This window comes from Balaenoptera borealis, assembly GCF_965194805.1.
Source record: "Balaenoptera borealis genome assembly, chromosome: X".
Taxonomy (NCBI): Eukaryota; Metazoa; Chordata; class Mammalia; order Artiodactyla; family Balaenopteridae; genus Balaenoptera; species Balaenoptera borealis.
Window position 1 is genome coordinate 16,124,667 of NC_138881.1, and position 20,289 is coordinate 16,144,955.

Below are 20,289 nucleotides of genomic sequence, written 5' to 3' on the forward strand. Positions count from 1 at the left end.
TAATGGCTCTTCAATCCAGGCAAATGATGGAACTCTAGGTACTACCATTTTCCAATCTTGTGCAACCAGATCTTTGCAATACTGCAAAGTCTGTATTCATGGGTAATTTTTATGCAAAAGGAATTTAGATTTTCAAAGAGTACTTCGTTTTTCTTATTTTCTTAAAAATGAGCTATTTGCTCTATAACCCAGCAGGGCATAGCTGAAAACAACTTCAAAATAACCAAATGTATGCTAAGGCTTATATATAAAGTCTGGCCCAATAACAAATAAATGAAGTCACTGACAACCAGGACCTGTGGAAAAAAGGTTGAGTCAAGACTTAAAAAGTTAGGAAGGTAAATATTAAAAATTTCTTTGGACAAATGGAAAGCATGCACTCAAAAGGAAATGAATTCTAAAAATTTCACTGTTGCTTCGTTCAAGAAGCAGCCAGGCCACTAATTCTATTGCTCACTAAGTTCCCAGATGTGAATAATTGGTTTTTAATTCACTAGGTTTTTTTTCCTAATGTTCACAATGGATATTTTGTGTTGAGCAGGCTCCATTCATTGATTTCCGGATCCGATATTCCTTTGGCATTAATTGCTTTGGATCTTAACTTATACAATCTTTTCCTCAAGCTTTAAGAGGAGAAAAAGTAAGGTAAATCCTTACCAGAATTTTCAGCCAGTCGTAACTTTCCACAACACAGATACCGCCTCCACTGCTTTCTGACATTCTCTTTTGCTACACAGTAAAAGATGAATATGAAAAATCCTGTGGGGAGGGGGGAAAAAACATAACACAATGAATTCCAAACTAAGACTTGAATGTCATGAGCTTACTCTGCACAAAAGATAAAATCTTTGGCAGCAGGCTTCCCTGGTGGCGCAGTGGTTGAGAATCTGCCTGCCAGTGCAGGGGACACGGGTTCGAGCCCTGGTCTGGGAAGAGCCCACATGCCGCGGAGCAACTAGGCCCGTGAGCCACAATTACTGAGCCTGCGTGTCTGGAGCCTGTGCTCCGCAACAAGAGAGGCCGCGATAGTGAGAGACCCGCGCACCGCGAGGAAGAGTGGCCCCCGCTCGCCGCAACTAGAGAAAGCCCTCGCACAGAAACGAAGACCCAACACAGCCAAAAATAAATAAATAAATAAATAATAATTAAAAAATAAAAAGCTACAGAGGCATACAGTATTTAAAAAAAAAAAAAAATTCTTTGGCAGCCATAGGCAAAATGAAATTTTGCAGATTGAAAATAAAGCCCAAAGTCCTGGGAAAGTTTGCTATCGAAAGGCACCCTGGGAGGACTCTCTTTGTAAGATTAAAAAAATACTTATAAAAAGAATATCACTTCATATGTCCAAAATTAAACTCATTGTCTCACCTCTCACCTCCTGTCATTGGCCTTCCCTATCTTTGGAAATACGAGCCATCTACCCAGGATGCCAGCTCAGACCTAGGCTCTGCCAACTAAAGCATGTTGCTGGCCATCCAGCTCTACAAGGATTGAGTCATGAGCCACTGCAATCACTGACCTTCAACACACCCTGAAAGGAGTTCAGGATGGAGATCAGGCATGAGGTGCTCTGTGCTCTGGGAAAACTGGTAGAACAGACCTTCGGATAGTTAGGTATTTTCAGGAGAAAATTTTATGAACCCAGTTTCTTGCATCTTCCCACACTTAGGAAAGCACCAAAAGCGTTAGCTAAGATATCTGTGCCTTGTGACAAGCAGTAACCTTCTGCCGAGATGTGTGCTTGACTGTACGTACCCCTTCTCCAAACTCACACATGTGCTGACCTCCCACCTCACCTCTTCAGAGCAGTTCTTCAGAGCTTTCTGAGCGGCTGTCTCCCGGACTATAGTCCCCCAAAGAAAACTGAAACTCACAGCTCTCACACTGTGCTTTTTTTTTTTTTTTTTAATATTTATTTATTTGGCTATACCAGGGCTTAGTTGCGGCATGTGGGATCTAGTTCCCTGACCAGGGATTGAACCCAGGCCCCCTGCATCGGGAGTGCTGAGTCTTAACCACTGGGCTACCAGGGAAGTCCCTGTGCTATTTTAATTTCAGTCCACAGCTCCTACCTCCCCGTCCCTCCATATGCGTAATCGATTTCCAAGTTCTGTCAAATGCCGTCTCCTCCTTTGTCTCACATCCCTCGCTCCTCCTCTCCAGTCCACAGCCACATCCCTTCCCTGGGCCTTCCCCTCTTCCTCCGAAGCCTGGGGCACTGCAGCCATAGCCTTGTCTACCTTCCAGCCTCCCTGTGACAGGCTCAAGGAAATTCTCCAGTGGTGTCCTGGCCACAAAGAGAGCAACACTACAGACCTGAAGAGGCCCTCAGGCTCTGCCTCCACCCCCCCACTGCATGCAGGTGCAGGGCTCCCCACACAGTCCCCTCACTACCACTCCCCAAGGCTTTGAACGCAAACAAATATTAGCAGAATGAATGGGCGAATTGAGTTCTCCTTCTCCCCAGCCCCCAATCTATCTACTTTAAAACCTTCACGTTAAAATATCAGGTTTGCTTCTAGTAAGGTACACGTGCCCAGCCTAAAGACTGATATCTCGAGTACTGCACACCTTTGTCCACCTGCCACCCTGGGCAGCTACACTTGGTTGCATCAGGGGAGAGATCAAAACGGGGATACCCAAGGCCCAAATCAGAACCTGTACACATCTCTCCTTTTATCAACCCCAAAGCCCTGTGAATTAGGCTTTAGTTCCCTTTTATAAATGAAACAATACATTCTTTCTGTCCACTCATATTCTAATGAGAAGTCATTCTAGGGAAATGAAAAAGAGGCAGGTTCAGTTTCCACAGTAAATATGTGAGGGTAGGTACCTTGCTTTCATGTTTACGATTAGTGTGATTTGGGCATATATGTTTTCTCTTTAAAATAAGTGTCTCTTACTTTTAGCATGCCATTGTTGGCAAATAAAACTTTTCTAAGTAGTCCAACACCTGGATATACCAGTTCAGGAACTGTACATTGTAGGTAAAAATGAACAACTGTATGTAACCAGCAAGCACATTAACTGGCTTCCTCGAAATAAAATAAGAACCGGTAGCCAAATTAGGCATTTGAATTCAATCTCAGGTTAATGAACTATATTGCCTGAAAGAACTACAGGAGAATGCTATGGGAGCTAAAAGCCACCAGGAAAAGATGAAAACGAGTGGATGAGAATGCAATTAAAAGGCATCCCCACAGAGGATTTGGAATAAAAGGAAACCAAGGGACACGAATGATTGTTATTGTAACGTAAACTTATTAGCCTGCTCTGCTTTTAATGCCAAAGTGCGTCCATGAACAATTAATCACAGCTGGGACTTCCCTGGTGGCACAGTGGTTAAGAATCTGCCTGCCAATGCAGGGGACATGGGTTCAATCCCTGGTCTGGGAAGATCCCACATGCTGTGGAGCAACTAAGCCTGTGCGCCACAACTACTGAGCCTGCGCTCTAGAGCCCGCGAGACACAACTACTGAGCCCACGTGCCACAACTACTGAGCCTGCACTCTAGAGCCCGTGCTCAACAAGAGAAGCCACTGCAATGAGAAGCCCGGGCACAGCAACGAAGAGTAGCCCCCGCTCGCCGCAACTAGAGAAAGCCCGCACGCAGCAACGAAGACACAACGCAACCAAAAAAAAAAATAATAATAATTGAAAAATAATTAATCACAGCTGACAACTCTTTTATAATGCTGATCTAAAAGAATGAGAAATTTGCTTTCCTAAAGAATACAATGAGACCAAAGGAAAAAAAAAAAAGAATACAATGGAAGAGGGTTCCCAAATGACTGCGGCTGGGCTTCATTAACAAAGGGGAGGTTCCGAGGTCAAGGGTCACACACAGAGCCTGCCCTTCCCGCTGCATGTCAGGGCAGAGCAACTGTGCGGGATTAAGCACTGGGCCAGGCTGCTACCATTGACTTCACATTTATCATTGTCTTCAAATCAAACACAGACCTAGGAGGTCAGAGTGGTGAGACCTCACGGGGACATTTATGGGTATGTGCACTTTTCTGTATGCATGTTCTACTTCAATAAAAAAGTTAAAGGAAAAAAAGGTAAGGAACCAGGTGAAGGAAGAGTGATTGACTCTCCCAGAAACAGTTCCTGGTACGTTCCCCTTGATATGTTTATTCCTTCCCAGGAGGTAGTGATGGATAAGGAGGAAAAAAGGAGCACTTCTTGAATTTAGTGAATTTAGCCTTTCTTCCAAGGCTCTCAGAGCACCCTTTCTCAAAGTTAAATCTGTTTTCCAATGATTATATCTTAAGCTACTAAGTAAGCCACTTTGCAGATACTCTAACTTTTAGTAGCAATATTTTTCAGTTGGACTGGGTCATTCAGTGTGTATTTAGTGCTGTAGAGCTTACCTTGTAAGGTGTTAAAGATGGCAAAGAGATACATGAAGGTGACATTAACTGGTCCCCAGGCAAAGAAGGCAAAGCCCCAAGTAATTCCTAGTAAAAACGTAAGGCCAGCGACGCTCCTGAGATCTTGAATACTGGTTTTTCGCTGGGCTCCCAGTTGCTTCTTCTTTTTAATTCGACAAAGTTGAACCAGGACCACAATGAACATGCTGACGTTCAGCAAAAATATCACACAGAAATATCCCACAACCGTAATATAGAATACAGCATTGCTGTTGATCCAGCAACTGGAATTGGGGCGAAAAACCAGGGAAAACATATTATGTTTTTTTTGCTGAAATATGGTTCAAAATGATAACAATGAATCTATATTGTTTTACTGAAACATTTTCCTACAATTACAAGAGAAAAAAAAAGATAAAACCTCTGATCTCCACAGCCATTTATAGCTCTAGGAGAAAAACTCCAAGAGGGTTTATTTTAGGACACTTGGTGATTGAAAGTATTTAAAAAATATTCTCTGAAAACATTAAAAGATTTTATCCCCCTTAGATCCTAGTAACTCTATTCCATGAGTCTTTACTAATATAGTGTAGCTGGTATTTTATTTTTATCAGAGGCTTATAAAAGTATTTTCGAAATACTTTCTCCTAATTCATTTTTTTAATACTTACATAGTAGCATGGCTTTTCTAACTAGCTGATCTCATTACATATATAACTGCAAAGTCTGCTGTAAATGTTACTGGATTTTATTAGGATGAGAGCCAGTTGATATGCTGATTAGAGCCTCCATTTTCTTGGAGAATTCTGCTTTCCAGTTCACTTAACATTCCGTGGGGGGCTTTGTACTCACAAGTCATCAGGTGACCCGTTGGGGAATTTCCCATAGGATCCAAGTCCATAGTTATCTGGAGATATAATCAGGACAATGGTCACAACCACAGCTGGTACTCCTGGAAGATGGGAAACATCAGTCACACACAGTTCTAATAACCAAAGGTGGTGAGAAGAAAGAATAGAGATCACGTTCTATTTTCTTCTGAAATAGCAGAGACTGGTGAGCTGTGGCTGGCCATCTCCCAGCCTCTCTTACAGCTAGGTGTATGTGGCCACTTGACTAGGTCTTGGCCAATGGAACATGGACAGAAGTGATTTGCTCCACCTCTTGGCCTAGCCCATAAAAACCTCCAGTGAGATTCTCTACTCTTTTCTCCCAAATTCAGAGCGACCTTGGAAGCCCTGTCTTGAGACAGAGTCTCCAGCAGCTTGGCTCCTGAAAAATCACAAGACCAGAGACCCCTCCACTTCTGCTAATTGGACTGCACATGAGTGAGAAATTATCTGCTCCTGACATTTCAGGGTTTGTCTGCTATGGTAGCTAGTGTTAGCCTTAACTTAGACCCATCTGGAATGTAATTTTAAGGGTCAGGTGGCAGGCCAAGTGAAGGACTCCAAAATATATACCAAAGAATCAACCTGTTAGGGTTACCAGCAACTTCTGGAAAATCTTTCATTATGAACCCCAAAGTCCTCAACTGATTTATGTGGAACCCGTTGATGGACTGAGATGCCTGACCTGATTGATTTGGGGGTGTTGATTGCCACTACACCGGCTCTCTCACTGGCTCTCCCAGGGCACTTGGGCTAAGAGGAAGCATAATGAAAAGGCTCCTCCCCGCTTAAAGTGACCGTGGGCTGGGAAGGAGTCCGTCTCACCCCTCTACCCCATCACTCCCCACCCCACGCTGACACTTCACACTCTGTGCACACAGACCAGCCTGGCATACAATCTCAAGGCTCTGGTAGATGAAAAACAATTCCTTCTCACAGCCAGGTTGAGCTACCTGGTACCATCTAACATAATATTTCATTTAATTCTTTTGTATTTGTACCTTACGGAGACACTGACATATGGTGACTTCCTAAGTGAGACACCTTCCTAAAAATAAAATACTGGGGGTGTGGAGCTTTTCCTTGACAAGGGAATCTGACCGTTCAGGATTGTACAAAGAAGACGGAATCCGTGTCCAAGATCAGAGGCAGTGACTACTTTTTCTGGGAATAAGTGACTTTCTAGAAAGGTGTTGTTCTATTACTCTTCACAAAGATATAATAACAAGCAGGATGACAAGGGAGGTAAAGGGTCTGCAATCCTATTGCATAGGGAATATCTGAAGGAATATTTACATATATTTTTAAACATGTTTTGATGTGGACCATTTTTAAAGTCTTTATTGAATTTGTCACAATATCACTTCTGTTTTTTGTTTTTTGGGTTTTTTTGGCCCGAGGCATGTGGGATCTTAGCTCCCCAACCAGGGATTGAACCTGCACCCCCTGCATTGGAAGGCGAAGTCTTAGCCACTGGACCGCCAGGGAAGTCCTTGAAGGAATATTTAGCCTGAAGAAGAAGAGGGAGCCTGGGAGGGATGGCGGCTATAATACAGTGGAAGGGATATGCATAAGAAATTAGAAAGCCAGCCTCGGCTGTTCTCGAGCTGTGGAAATTAGGGTAAATCACATCATCACTTTGAGCCAGGTTCTTCACGTGGTATTAGCAATAACTGCCTTGCTAACTTCACTGACTTGTCTCCTATGGGGTTACTTGTGTGAAAATACATTGAGAAATAGGGCATTATACATATATATTCCATGTAGATTATCTAAAGGACTCTTTGGCAGAAGAGGTGTCAGCTTTTTTTTTTTTTCCTGAGAGAGCAAAACCAAGACCGCTGGGTGAGTGCCACCAGAGAGCCAAGTGAACTTAATGGAAAAACAGACCTGCAGAGCTTTAGAAGATGGTCATTGGCTGCCTTGTAAGGTATTAAAAACAAGACAACAGGCCCAAAATGGATTCGCTTATGCTAGCCACAGGTCACCAAACTGAGACTTAACTCCATTACAGAGTTAAGTCTTCGGCTTTCCCAGAAATGGAATCTTAAACTAGTCAATCCGAAATCACCTTATCAGCACTAGGTAGGTAACCTGCCTGATAGACCCCTGCCACCCCTGAAGGAAAGTAACCTTTCAATAACCAACCCGCTTTATTGCCCAGAATGACTTCCTTGTTCCCGCTCCCTTCTGACTATAAAAAGTCTTTCACTGAGTACAGCTCCTCAGAGCTCCTTTCTATCTGCTAGATGGGATGCTGCCTGATTCATGAATTGCGAATAAAGCCAGTAAGATCTTTCAAATGTACTCAGTTGAATTTTGTTTTTTAATGAAGGTAATGAGCTCCCCAACAATAGAAAAATTCGAGCAGAGGTTAAATTATCTTTAGTCAAGGGTAAGTCAAGTCCAGGAGGCTCCTACATTTGGTGGGGAGTTGAATGAAGAAACCTTCAACGTCTTGGGGGCATCTAAGACTTTGTGATCCACCACTGACAGGTGGCATGATCTGAAATACCGGGCCGGTGTGGTGATGAAGTTACACTAGGTTTTATCTGTGCACACTGCCGCGCACATGTGTGAATCTGGGAGGTACAGAGCAGAGTGAGGCTGGCTGGGAGCTTGGGGACTGACAGTCTGGCCTCATTATCACCAAGCTAATATTTTCAATTGATTGAGCACCTTCTATGTGCCAGCCCCAGTTCTAGTTACTGGAGATAAAGAGGATTCATAGCCCTAACCTCAGAGTGTTGTGGTCATAACCAATCCAGGGTAAATATACAGGTGTTCTAGAAAGAGACTTGACGAGGTTGCTCTCTGGGCAGTGAAACATGAAAAGGAGGATAAAGCTGTTTTAGAAACCTGCCAAGTATGACCTGCTTCATCAATGTCTCTGATTAAAAATCAAAACACTGGAGAAAAAGCAGAGATAACCCAGGCACTGTGTGAGCAAAAATTTTACATACCCCAACCAACAATGCAGAATTTAAGGATGTATTTGCGGATGTAAGTATTAAACACTTTGACAAGGGCCAGGTACATATGGAACGCTTCCAGGCCCATCCAAGTGAATGAGACCAAGAGAAAATAATGCAGAAATATAGCCACTGAAATGCAGAGGCCTCTTATGTCGTACAAAGCAATCCACGAGTCCAAGAGAAACACCAGGTTCAGCAGGAGCAGAGCCGCACACAGCTGGATGAGGATTTTGGAAGGGTAATCCCTCCGGATCTTTCTAAAAGGAAAGCACAAAACAAGAATTAGCATCACAATCTGCCAACGTTTATGTGAACATATCTGTGTTCTAAGCAATTTATTTTTATTTTTTGGTAAATGTCTATATGTATAAATTTCCTCTCTTTGAGCGTGGGTGTGTATGTGTGTGTGGGGGGGAGGCATTAAAGCCAACGATAACAACAAAGGAAAAATCGAAACCGAATCATCTGTGATAACCATATGGAAAATTCATGTTTATATTTCTGTGGAACCTTTTAATACATGCCGACTATTGACCCATCCTTTCAAATAGTTTGTAGTGGAATCTTCTGAGCACCCACCTCCATTTCTCCCAAACTACTTCTAGAAGCATTGTGCTGCTTCTCATACAATAGGCTCCTCTATTCAGATCTTCAAAAAGCCAGATTCTCCTGTTATCTTATGTTAGTAGTTAAAATGAGATCATGGAAAGAAGAGTTCAAACTATAGCTAAATGAAACAGCCATAGGAAAATACAGCTAACTGATGACATGTACATGTTTATGTGTGTGAAATTACATCTGGTGAGATCATTCTGAGTAATGGTTGGCCTTATAGTAATTTAGTCTCATTAATCATATTTCCAAAGGTCCACTAGAAGATCTGTAGTCACAGCTGGGCCCTAAGTTTGGCACTAAAAGTAAATTTGTGCATTTCCTGATCAGTGTCCAAAATCTAAATCCCAGAACTTACATATTATTTCATTTAGTTAATGCAATAAAAGTGCCTATATTTCTTTTCCGACAAAATTTATTGGAATCCCCCCCAGAAGTGACCAAAGGGACCCTTCTGATAAGCCAAGGAGATGCTGTCATTTGGAATGTCATTCTTGCTTTGACCTACAAAGCCACACTCATTGAGTATCTGTATTTTTCAGTGACACTTGATACCCTTTATTCTTCTTCATCCCCACACCCGTTAATGCATTTAATCTTTTGTGTTTGCTCAGTATTATTTAGAAACTTAACATATTAAACACAGTTCTTGTGCTGTACATGGAGCTATGGTCTATTTCACATTGTAAGCTCTTGGGTTTCGGGGTCTGCATCCATCTTTCATTTCTCACTTAATGTCAGCTAGGTACCAGGCATCATTTTAGGGTACAAGGATGATTAAGACACAACCCCTGCCTTCAGTGAGTGCACAAACTAGTGGAAGGAAGGAAGTGTATAAACCAAAAAGTCCCATGAAGTTTTACATATAGGTGGCCCCACTAGATGGGTGGACAGGATAAGCTAGGCCAAGGAGCATGCTTAATTAATACACTTTGGCAATTGAGGTGCTATGTCATATAATCCAAGTTTCCAGTTGTGGATACTCACTCAAAGGCTATGTAGGTTACAAGAGTAACTGACAAAAAAATTGATGAAAGCCCACAACCAATATAGGTGATAAATGTCAGGGCCATTATCTGAGCCGGTGGCAAGGATGTTCGAGACAAGTCCTGGAAAATAAAATATTGCTTTCAAGACCAAATATTTTAAAATAAATAACAGAGTCATAATTTACATTTATTGGGTATTCAGGTACCCGTCCATAGTTCGTTCAACAAACCTACAAGATAGGTGCAATTATTATCATCATGTAAAGATAGTAAAACTGAGGCCCAGAGAGGTTAAGTAATTTGCCCAGGGTCACAGAGCTACAAAGTAGAGGAGCCAGGATCCAAATTCAGGTCTGGCTGACTCCAAAGCCCATGTACTTGATCACTGCATTATGGTGCACTGGAAAAGCACCAGGCTAGAAGCCAAAAGACTTGAATTTGGCTTCCGGCTCTTATATTTCTTAGTTCTGTGACTGTGGACAATTACCTAACAAGTGAGTCTTAATTCTGACTTCATTAAAATGAAAATTACAACTCCCTATTCTACCTATCTTGCTGGATTTTTGTGAAGATTAAATAAAATAATTTATGTCAAATGTTTTATAAAATTTTAAAGTACATTACAAACTATTTTTATTACCCATTTTAATCTGAATTCCCTAGTCCTCTTATAGCTATCTTAAAAAGAAAAACTTAAATGTAAAAATAGAATGCGAAAAAATACTTCTATGTTCAAGTATTTTCCTTCAAGTACATTTGCTTATTAGAAGAGTCATTTCATTGGTCTATAACTTTGCCACAATATCATGAAATCTGCTGATCTATCAAAGTTATCCATCAGATTAGACATCATGGTATGATGCCAGCTAACCCTCAGACCCAAATCTAAGGCCAGGTAGAGTGGGGATATTACCAGTAGGACGCCGAAGCTTGTAAGGTGGCTGCAGGTACAGGTGGTTTCATTTAGCCTCCTGTCTTTGACAGAGCAGCCATCAGATGACCAGCCTCCTCTGCCACCTGTTGGCATTGGAAAGAGTGTCTGCCCCATCAGCAAAGCCAATGCACCAATCACTGCTCCTCCCTCATTGCTCCCCCTCCCCCTCCCACTCAAGACTTTGAAAAAGTTATGTCTGGAACCTACCGTTTCTGCCCAAGTCCCAAAATACACATCTCACTGTTAAGTCATCCTGTAACAGAAAGATAAACTACAAATAATTAATTCACAGAACTGAAAAAACTGGAAAGCGATTAGAAAAAAAACGATATTTTAAAATTTTAGAATCTCGTTCCCGATTTTAGGAGAGTTCTTATTTTACACTGGTCTCTAGAAGCAAGTGAGTCTCATATAGGTCAGCACTTAAACTCAGCAATCGTGCATAGGAATCACCTTGAGGCCTTGCTAAAAGGCACATTCTGATTCAGTGGGTCTGGCGTGGGGCCTGAGAGTCTGCATTTCTAGCAAGTTCCCAGGTGATGCTGATGCTGCAGGTCTGCAAACCACACTTTGAACAGCGAGGTCATAGATGATGCTCAATGTGAACTGAACTTTCTCTTTGGAAAGATGCTTTCTCTTTGGAGGTGAGAATCAGACCTGTAGCCGCAGATATAAAGCACTGAAAACTGGCAATAAGAGCTTGCTTTTTACACTGCTCCTTCTTGGAAATTAGGAGGGCAGTTATTAGGCATGCTAAAACCCAGCGGAGTGACTATGTGATTCTAGTCTTACACACTGCCCTAACTGGGTCTAAGGTTCTGCTGAATCTACTTTTTTTAGGCAAAGTCTTACAGGCATAGTTTGCATGAGGTGTTCTGGTCAATGAACAGACCAGACAGGCCCCTCCCACCTGGCTCCGGTGGATGTGCTTTAATGTAACCGTCACGTTTCTTGTCAAATTCTTGACTGTCAGGTTCGCCACGCTCGAGGAAATGACATAGCTGATCAGAGAGAGGTTCTCCAAGGCAGGGTCCTAGCACACCAAAGAATCAACAAGATGGCAAGGGAAAATGAAATGTTATCAGAGAATTTTAGAGCTAGAAGGGACCCTAAGGACTATTTAGTCCACATTGTTTATTTTACTACCTAGGTCAGGAATTCAGGGGCAGGGAGTAAAGTGACTTTCCCAAGGACCATAATGAGAAGCAGAGCTTATTCCACTATACAATGCTCTAAATGCTGAGTTAAATTTCACAGATTGACACAACGAGACCCTCGTGAATCTTAAAGGGAACATAACATTAAGCCATTTAAGCTGTGTGTTCCTGAGCAAGTTACTTAACCTCTCTGTGCCTCCATAGCCTCATCTGTAAAACTGGGATAATAGTTCAATAGTTCCTCCCTCATGATGTTGTTGAGAGGATTAGAGTTAACATTTCTAAGTGCTTATGATACTGCGCGGCAGTTGATAAATGCTATGTGAGTGTCAGTTATTGTTATTTATCCTCAGCAGCATCATTAGGTCCTGTTTAAACATAAACTACAGCTTTTCAGCAATTCATTTGACTTATACCAGGCTTAAGAATATGTGAGGATTAAAAGAAATAAAACTCCCCTAGTCTCCCCCAAAACCTAAACCAAAAGCAATTAGAGGCAACTTTACCTGAAACAGGGCAGGTGTTGCAAAAAAGTTGAACTGCACCCTGGAAGCCAGCTCCACATCATTAGCTGGTAAATTACTCATCAGCGATGAAGGCACAGTAATAACACCAATACTATTCTCAGGAGCCTGAGTTTCCAGAGAAACCTGAAAATCAAGTAAAAGATCATAAGGATGTCTGGGGCTAGTATAATGAAGAGATGGAAAACACAACACCTAATTAAGACGGAGGATCCTGTAAGGGCATTTATTTGTGGTGTCTCTATGTACAATTGGTTCTTCTTGTTTCTCTGATTGCTATGAAATTAGAGGATGTGTAATAGGGAGATGAGGCCTCGGAGCAGGAAAGGAAACATTTTAAGGATAAAGGATATACAGAAACAGTCAGAAAGTGCAGGATACTATATGTCAATTATATCTCAATAAAGCTGGGGTGGGAAGGGAGAAAGTTCAGGATAACTGCAGAGCCCAGGGAGACCACAGCAGCAGACACACCAACTTGGTGACCTGTTAGGGCAAAGTCATCATAGAACCACATGCACTAAACTTGTAAAGGGAAGACTATACAAATTAAGTTTAAAGGCAAGACTTGGTTTTACTTGCATGTTTCCAGCCCCCAATCCCTCTAATAGAAAACACTAGAAGCAGGATTGATATACTGCACCACTATTCACACCAGTGTAGTCGTAACACTTGTTAAAATATTGAAATGGGGACTTCCCTGGTGGTGCAATGGTTAAGAATCTGCCTGCCAATGCAGGGGACATGGGTTCGAGCCCTGGTTCGGGAAGATTCCACATGTGACAGAGCAACTAAGCCCGTGCGCCACAACTACTGAGCCTGCGCTCTAGAGCGCGCAAGCCACAACTACTGAAGCCCACGCGCCTAGAGCCCATGCTCCACAACAAGAGAAGCCACCGCAATGAGAAGCCCGCGCACCGCAACGAAGAGGAGCCCCCGCTTGCCACAACTAGAGAAAGCCCACGCGCAGCAACGAAGACCCAATGCAGCCAAAAATAAATAAATAAATTTATATATTAAAAAAAATACTGAAATGGGTTGAAAAGTAGCTGGTACCAAATGTAAAATAGATAGCTAGTGGGAAGCAGCCGCATACCACAGGGAGATTAGTTCGGTGCTTTGTGACCACCTAGAGGGGTGGGATAAGGAGGGTGGGAGGGAGACGCAAGAGGGAGGGCATATGGGGATATATGTATATGTACAGCTGATTCACTTTGTTATACAGCAGAAACTAACACACCACTGTAAAGCAATTATACTCCAATAAAGATGTTAAAAGGAAAAAAAAAGAAAAAGCAATGTAGCCGGTGTCTCTGCTCTCTCCCAACTGCCTAGAACCCGCTGGACACCTCCCCGACTTGACTGCCCCCCCAAACTTCCACAAGCCAGCTGCTAAAGGGTTAATACTGGGCGCAACGAGGACCTCTGAGATCCTGCTCCAGCCAAGACCAATGTCCTTTTTTTTGATTCTGTGGCGCTCCATTGTTCTAGATGTTAAATATTTTGAATATCACCCCTGAGTATAGCAGTAATTGCCTCAATCATGAAGTACACAAGGACTATAATCAAATACAAAAAAAGGTCTTTTCCACAATAAATTAGGATGTACCTGAAGATTTGCAGGGTCTTGGGCAGCAAAAGTAGTTGTGTCAAAATTACTGGCATTCACTCTGATCACAGCCAGAGCCAAAGAAGGGGAGGTCAGACTTATGGTCTTGGTTGAAAAATTCAGCTGTAAGCCAATGTCATCCACTACTTTTAGCAATCTGTAAAGAGAAGTAGCCGTTCAAATTCAGCACTCCCACTTTGTTTTCCCCAGTCTAAGCAGAATATAGAGTAGAAACTTAACAAGTCATCATGAACCTCGTACGTGGGAGAAAAATACTTGGCTTTAATTAATCATATAGAAGCATCATTATCATTAGAGGGTCCCCTCTCATGACCACATCAGTTTGCTAAGTCATACCTTTGGGCCAAAGGGGCCAGCAAGGTGGGCGGGGAATGAAGGAGTTTGCTGACTTGGTTTATCATTTGTCCTGCGAGGTTAGGCTCCAAGCTGCCTAAGGAAAGAAGCTTCTCCATCTGGGACACTTGGTTCTCAAGCTCAGAAACACTGACGCTGCTGGTGTGAACAATTTCTATAACAGAGAGCCAAATCACTTTATGAACACATAATGGAAAAATCACTAATAAAGAAACACACACAGACTCTGTGACCTAGCAAACCCACTCCTAGGTATTTGCCCCAAGGAGATGAAAACCTGTCTTAAGAAGACATGTTCATAAATGTTGATAGTAGCCTCTTTCATAATAGTCCCAAACTAGAAACAACCCAAATGTCCATCAACTGGAGAATGAGGAAACAAACTGTGGTCCATCCATACAGTGGACTATTATTCAGTAATAAAAATGAATGAACTGCTGATAAATGCAACAACATGGACAGGTCTCCAATAGTCCAATGTATTATGTTACATGAAAGAAGCCAGACTCAAAAGGCTACATACTGTATGATTCTCTTCATATGACATTCCAGAAAAACTGAAAGCATAGGGAAACAAAACAGATCAGTGGTACCCAGAGGCTTGGGGTAGTGGGTAGGAGTTGACTACAAAGGGACACGAGGGAACTTTGGGGATAGTGGAAATGTTATATATCATGATGGTGGTTACATGACTGTGGGCATTTATCCAACCTCGTAGAACTATAAAAATTTCATTCATCTATAGAACTGGATGAATTTTATTGTAGGTAAATTATACTTCAAGAAACCTAACTAAAAAAAAATGTAAAAGCACATTAGTGTATTTAGTGTATATTTGTATAAGCATAAATATACATGTATTTAATTTATAGCATGAATACAGAACTTTATGTCGGTAACTAAAAGCTCTTTTTGTGGAAAGGAGAATATTATGAAATTAACAGCTGGACTACCAGCTGTAAGCCTGATTTTTAGTAGTGTTTTTGATTGGGATACAATGATATAAACCTGTCTAACAACAAAGAAGTCTCTCTTAATTTTATTGAAGTATAGTTGATTTACAATGTTGTGTTAATTTCTGCTGTACAGCAAAGTGATTCAGTTTTATATATATATTCTTTTTCATATTCTTTTCCATTATGGTTTATCACAGGATATTGAATATAGTTCCCTGTACTATATACAGTACAACGTTGTTTATCCATTCTATATATACTAGTTTGCATCTGCTAATCCCAAACTCCCAATCCTTCCCTCCCCTACCCCTCTCCCCCTTGGCAACCGCAAGTCTGTTCTCTATGTCTTGTGTGTCTGTTTCTGTTTCGTAGATAAGTTCATTTGTGTCATTTTAGACTCCACATATAAATGATATCATATGGCATTTGTCCTTCTCTTTCTGACTTACTTCGCTTAGTATGATAATCTCTAGGTCCATCCATGTCGCTGCAAATGGCATTACTTCATTCTTTTTTTTTTTTTTAATTTTTATTTATTTTTTGGCTGCGTTGGGTCTTTGTTGCTGTGCGCGGGCTTTCTCTAGTTGCGGTGTGCGGGCTCAGTAGTTGTGGCACACGGGCCCTAAAGTGCGTGGGCTTCAGTAGTTGCAGCGTGTGGGCTCTAGGGCACATGGGGTTCAGTAGTTGTGGCACACGGGCTCAGTAGTTGTGGCTCGCGGGCTCTAGAGCGCAGACTCAGTAGTTGTGCACGGGCTTAGTTGCTCGGCAGCATGTGGGATCTTCCCAGTCCAGGGATCAAACCTGTGTCCCCTGCATTGGCAGGAGGATTCTTTTTTTTTTTTTTTTTTAATTTATTTATTTATTTATTTTTGGCTGTGTTGGGTCTTCGTTTCTGTGCGAGGGCTTTCTCTAGTTGTGGCAAGCTGGGGCCACTCTTCATCGCGCTGCGCGGGCCTCTCACTGTCACGGCCTCTCGTTGCGGAGCACAGGCTCCAGACGCGCAGGCTCAGTAGTTGTGGCTCACGGGCCCAGCCGCTCCGCGGCATGTGGGATCCTCCCGGACCGGGGCACGAACCCGTGTTCCCTGCATTGGCAGGTGGACTCCCAACCACTGCGCCACCAGGGAAGCCCGGCAGGAGGATTCTTAACCACTGCGCCACCAGGGAAGTCCTATTTCATTCTTTTTAATAGCTGAGTAATATTCCATTGTATGTATATGTATAAAACACATATATATATAAAACATATCTTCTTTATCCATTCATCTGTCGATGGACATTTAGGTTGTTAACATGTCTCGGCTATTGTAAATAGTGCTATGAACACAGGGGGTGCATGTATCTTTTCAAATTTTAGTTTTGTCTTTGTATATGCCCAGGAGTGGGATTGCTGGATCATATGGCAACTCTATTTTCAGTTTTTTGAGGAACCTCCATACTGTTCTCCATAGTGGCTGCACCAATTACATCCCCACCAACAGTGTAGGAGGGTTCCCTTTTCTCCACACCCTCCCCAGCATTTATTATTTGTAGACTTTTTAATGATGGCCATTCTGACCGGTGTGAGGTGGTACCTCACTACAGTTTTGATTTGCATTTCCCTAATAATTAGCGATGATGAGCATCTTTTCATGTGCCTATTGGCCACCTGTATGTCTTCTAACAAAGAAGTCTCTTAATTTCACCACCTAACATCCTATTTCTTATTTTGCATATTCCCTTCTAATCTTTATCCACTTGTTATAACTTACTATTACAAACATGGTGTGCAAACTATTTACTGTCACGTTATTTTCACTTCACTCAAGACTTGAAAAATGCCCCAAGTTTCTGTCTAGCTGTTCTTATGTACAGCTGCGTAACAGACATTTTGTTGAGGTGGCATATCATATTTCATCATTCCTCTCTTGTGGAATTCAAAAACATCTCCAGTCATTTGGCTCCAAATCTCCTGGGGATGCTTGCCCGGGACAGAGGAGGCAGGACCACAACTCGAGCTCCGACCTCATGTCGCCAAGAAGTTGGCTTTGCCTCCCACCCTCCAAATTCTAGAGGAAGGCCTGCTTCTTACTCACTGGCTTGAAACTCCAGAGAGCATCCAGAATTCTCTCTGCTTCTTTCCCTCTTCCCTTTATCTTTTTACCCCTAAGCCTACTTTGTGTCCGGGGAGCCCCGTGCAGTTTCTATGGCATTCTCATGTCCGCCATGGTTCCAAACCTATGAGGTTAGTGAGACTATTTCCATCTTGAGGTAGAGCAGGCTAAGTTAGGAGGAGCTAAATGGCTTATTCTGGATCCCACCGCCGGTGAGGGCCTGGGCAGACCCACCCCTAGGTCTTCTGAATTCTCTTCTCCTCCTCACGGCTACTTTGGCTCAGTCCCAGCTCTGGCACTCTGTGACTGACTGGTTTTCAGGAACATCAATGTTTTCTTTTGTCTTCTGTCTAAATGGAGTTAGTGTGTTTAATAGTTCAAAATCTTTCTCTTCAGAACGTTGAAAACAGTGACCCAACAACCTTTTGTAGGAGAAAGAAACCTATAAAATAACTCATCTTGATAAAATGAGATCTGTGTTTGCCTCAGAGCTATTTCTCTTGGCCAAACAATCAAACTCAGCCATATCTATGTTCTAAGAATGCCCAAAGGAAAGCTCTCAAAATCAAGTAGACATCATAAAAGCAAAGGCTTAACGTGGTTTCATTACAGGTACTTTGATTTGGCAGGCTGGCTGCTGGGTTCACGTGACCAGAATTACAACAAACGTGGGAGCAGCGCTGCTCCTCATATTTACCTGTCTTGTCAGGAGGTGTGCTGGTCGTGTTGACATTCACGGGGGCAGACGTGGTGGGAGAGGGAGGTAAGGATTTCACAGGTGGCAGGGTGTGGGAAAGATCAGTTGGAGGCACAGGGGAAGAGATAGTTCCAGACTCGGGGAGCATATCAATGGCAGGGCTGGAAGCTATGGGAGCTGAAGGCTGGGGAGAAGGAAGGGGAATCACCCCTGTTGGAGAGTGAGGGCTCTGGATTACAGGTGGATGAGCTAGAGGCTCAGCAAAAGAGAAGGCACTGGAGGTCTGGGACACAATGGTGGCCTGAGGAGCAACTGGGATGGAATTGCTGGAAGAAGAAAATGGTGGACCACGTGGATGACCAGCAAGACACACAACGGGATCCTGCAGGTCACTAAAGGGAAGAATCAGAGAGATGCACGTGAGACACGAATGAGCTCCAGAGGCTAATCTCTTCTTCTGGCAACCATCTGACACCACCACGGTGACATGGCTCCACCAGGGACCTGCCACTGCACACGCTCTGTGTACCTGCTACTGGCCTCCTGCCCCTGCCCACTGCCACCACCTTCTCCCTGGGAGGGGAATTAGCCAGGAGGGATGCTCTTTCATGAATTCCCAGTTCTGCTTCACTTGTTCACTGCTGCTCCCTGACTCTATCAGTCAGTTGAGGAGATCTTGTAACATTTCCAGGTGCTTCTTGGGGAGAGGAGCTATTAAATGCCCTGCGACCCAACTGGTAGTTTCCATATACTAGGAATCTGTCTTTTTTGGTGTTTTTTTGATTTTACAAAATTTACTCTCAAAAAAAAATGGAATCACATGCCCAAACTGTTCCCAACATACTTAAAATTTTTCTAAAAACTGAATCAAATGCCAAAATACCATTATCCTTTACTATTCAAATCCACACTGACAAAACTGGCTCAATTTTTGGAACAACTGATTTGACTTAGAAGCTAAAGCATACCCATTTCAAAACTATGTCTGTCCATAATAGATTCACTAACTCTTGTGTCAACTCAGTATTAACAATGCCTTCAAAGTGGTATGGCGTAAACTGAAAAGCAGTTCTAAATTTACCAGTAACAACAAAATGTTCTTCAAATTTTTCTTACAGTTTTTGCAACCAAAGTGCATAATTCTGTCAATTACAATCTTCTGCATATTGATTGATAGAAGAAAAAAATATGTAGAAATCACTATTATTAATTTGTAGAATGGAATTTTTAATTCCAGCAAATTCTTGTACTGGTCTTGGTGGGTCACAAATAAGCTTTTCCTTTCCAAGAAACTTCAAATTTAGGTCGTTCACATGCACTGGTGATACTGGCTAGGAAAGGTAAATCACACTGCCATTTTTTTTTCTTCAACTTATTGAATTTTGTTTCAAGAAAATCTTGAATTGGACCTAACAATACATAAATTTTTGTGAAACTGATGAGCATAGGAATCTGTCTGAATCAATTTTATACTGCTATAGCCTGCCATGGTCCTAACCAGCACATAGTATGTGAACAAGAAATGTTTGCTGAATGAAAAAATGGATCAAGCTGGGGCCAAAGGGGTGGTCCCCAGCTTGTACATCAGCTACACCCTCAATGTTACTGTAGCCCAGTGGTTCTCAACCTTGGCTGTGCCTGAGAATTACGTAGAGGACTTTTTAAAAAACAGATTTCTGTGGCCTTCTCCTAAGTATCTGATTCAGTTGGTCCTGGGGTCGGGGTGAGGTTCCCAGGCCCATGTATTTTCATGACATGGAAGACTGAGAAGAACTCATCTACCATCTGGCACAAAATCCACCAGTCTTCAGGGGAAAAGGCAACAAATTATCACCCAGGGAAGACTCTGATAGATCCAGTTTTAGATGGTGACTTAGAACACCAGTGAGAATGTATTCTTGGAGCTTCTCTTGGGTTAGAGGAGGGAGGAATATCAGGTTGAGAGACCTAAGGAAAGTCATACCCATAAAAAGAAATGCTGGCTCAACCCAGTCTGGGCCAGGCACCCAGCTGGAAGCCTCTCCCCACGGCCTGATGTTCGGGAAGCAGTATGGACAAGGGGGTGCCAGACAGAAAGATGATGAGTCGCGAAGCCTTGGCTGGGG

The 20,289-nt window shown here is 42.5% G+C and overlaps 1 protein-coding gene across 16 annotated transcripts in view; it reads right to left on the reverse strand.

The window, feature by feature from the left end:
• ADGRG2 (adhesion G protein-coupled receptor G2) overlaps window positions 1-20,289 on the reverse strand; it is a 143,704-nt gene that overhangs the window by 5,921 nt on the left and 117,494 nt on the right. For 15 of the 16 annotated variants that reach the window (XM_082375521.1, XM_082375520.1, XM_082375512.1 and 12 more), the window contains 12 exons: window positions 18,185-18,576; window positions 14,422-14,593; window positions 14,065-14,221; window positions 12,438-12,581; window positions 11,685-11,807; window positions 10,982-11,027; window positions 10,754-10,857; window positions 9,839-9,960; window positions 8,228-8,496; window positions 5,227-5,326; window positions 4,375-4,658; window positions 658-759 (listed from right to left, as the gene is read on the reverse strand). In XM_082375521.1, the coding sequence (XP_082231647.1) occupies window positions 658-759; window positions 4,375-4,658; window positions 5,227-5,326; window positions 8,228-8,496; window positions 9,839-9,960; window positions 10,754-10,857; window positions 10,982-11,027; window positions 11,685-11,807; window positions 12,438-12,581; window positions 14,065-14,221; window positions 14,422-14,593; window positions 18,185-18,576 (2,015 nt within the window). The remainder of the gene's footprint in view (window positions 1-657; window positions 760-4,374; window positions 4,659-5,226; window positions 5,327-8,227; window positions 8,497-9,838; window positions 9,961-10,753; window positions 10,858-10,981; window positions 11,028-11,684; window positions 11,808-12,437; window positions 12,582-14,064; window positions 14,222-14,421; window positions 14,594-18,184; window positions 18,577-20,289) is intronic. The other variant, XM_082375513.1, reaches the window with a different exon arrangement.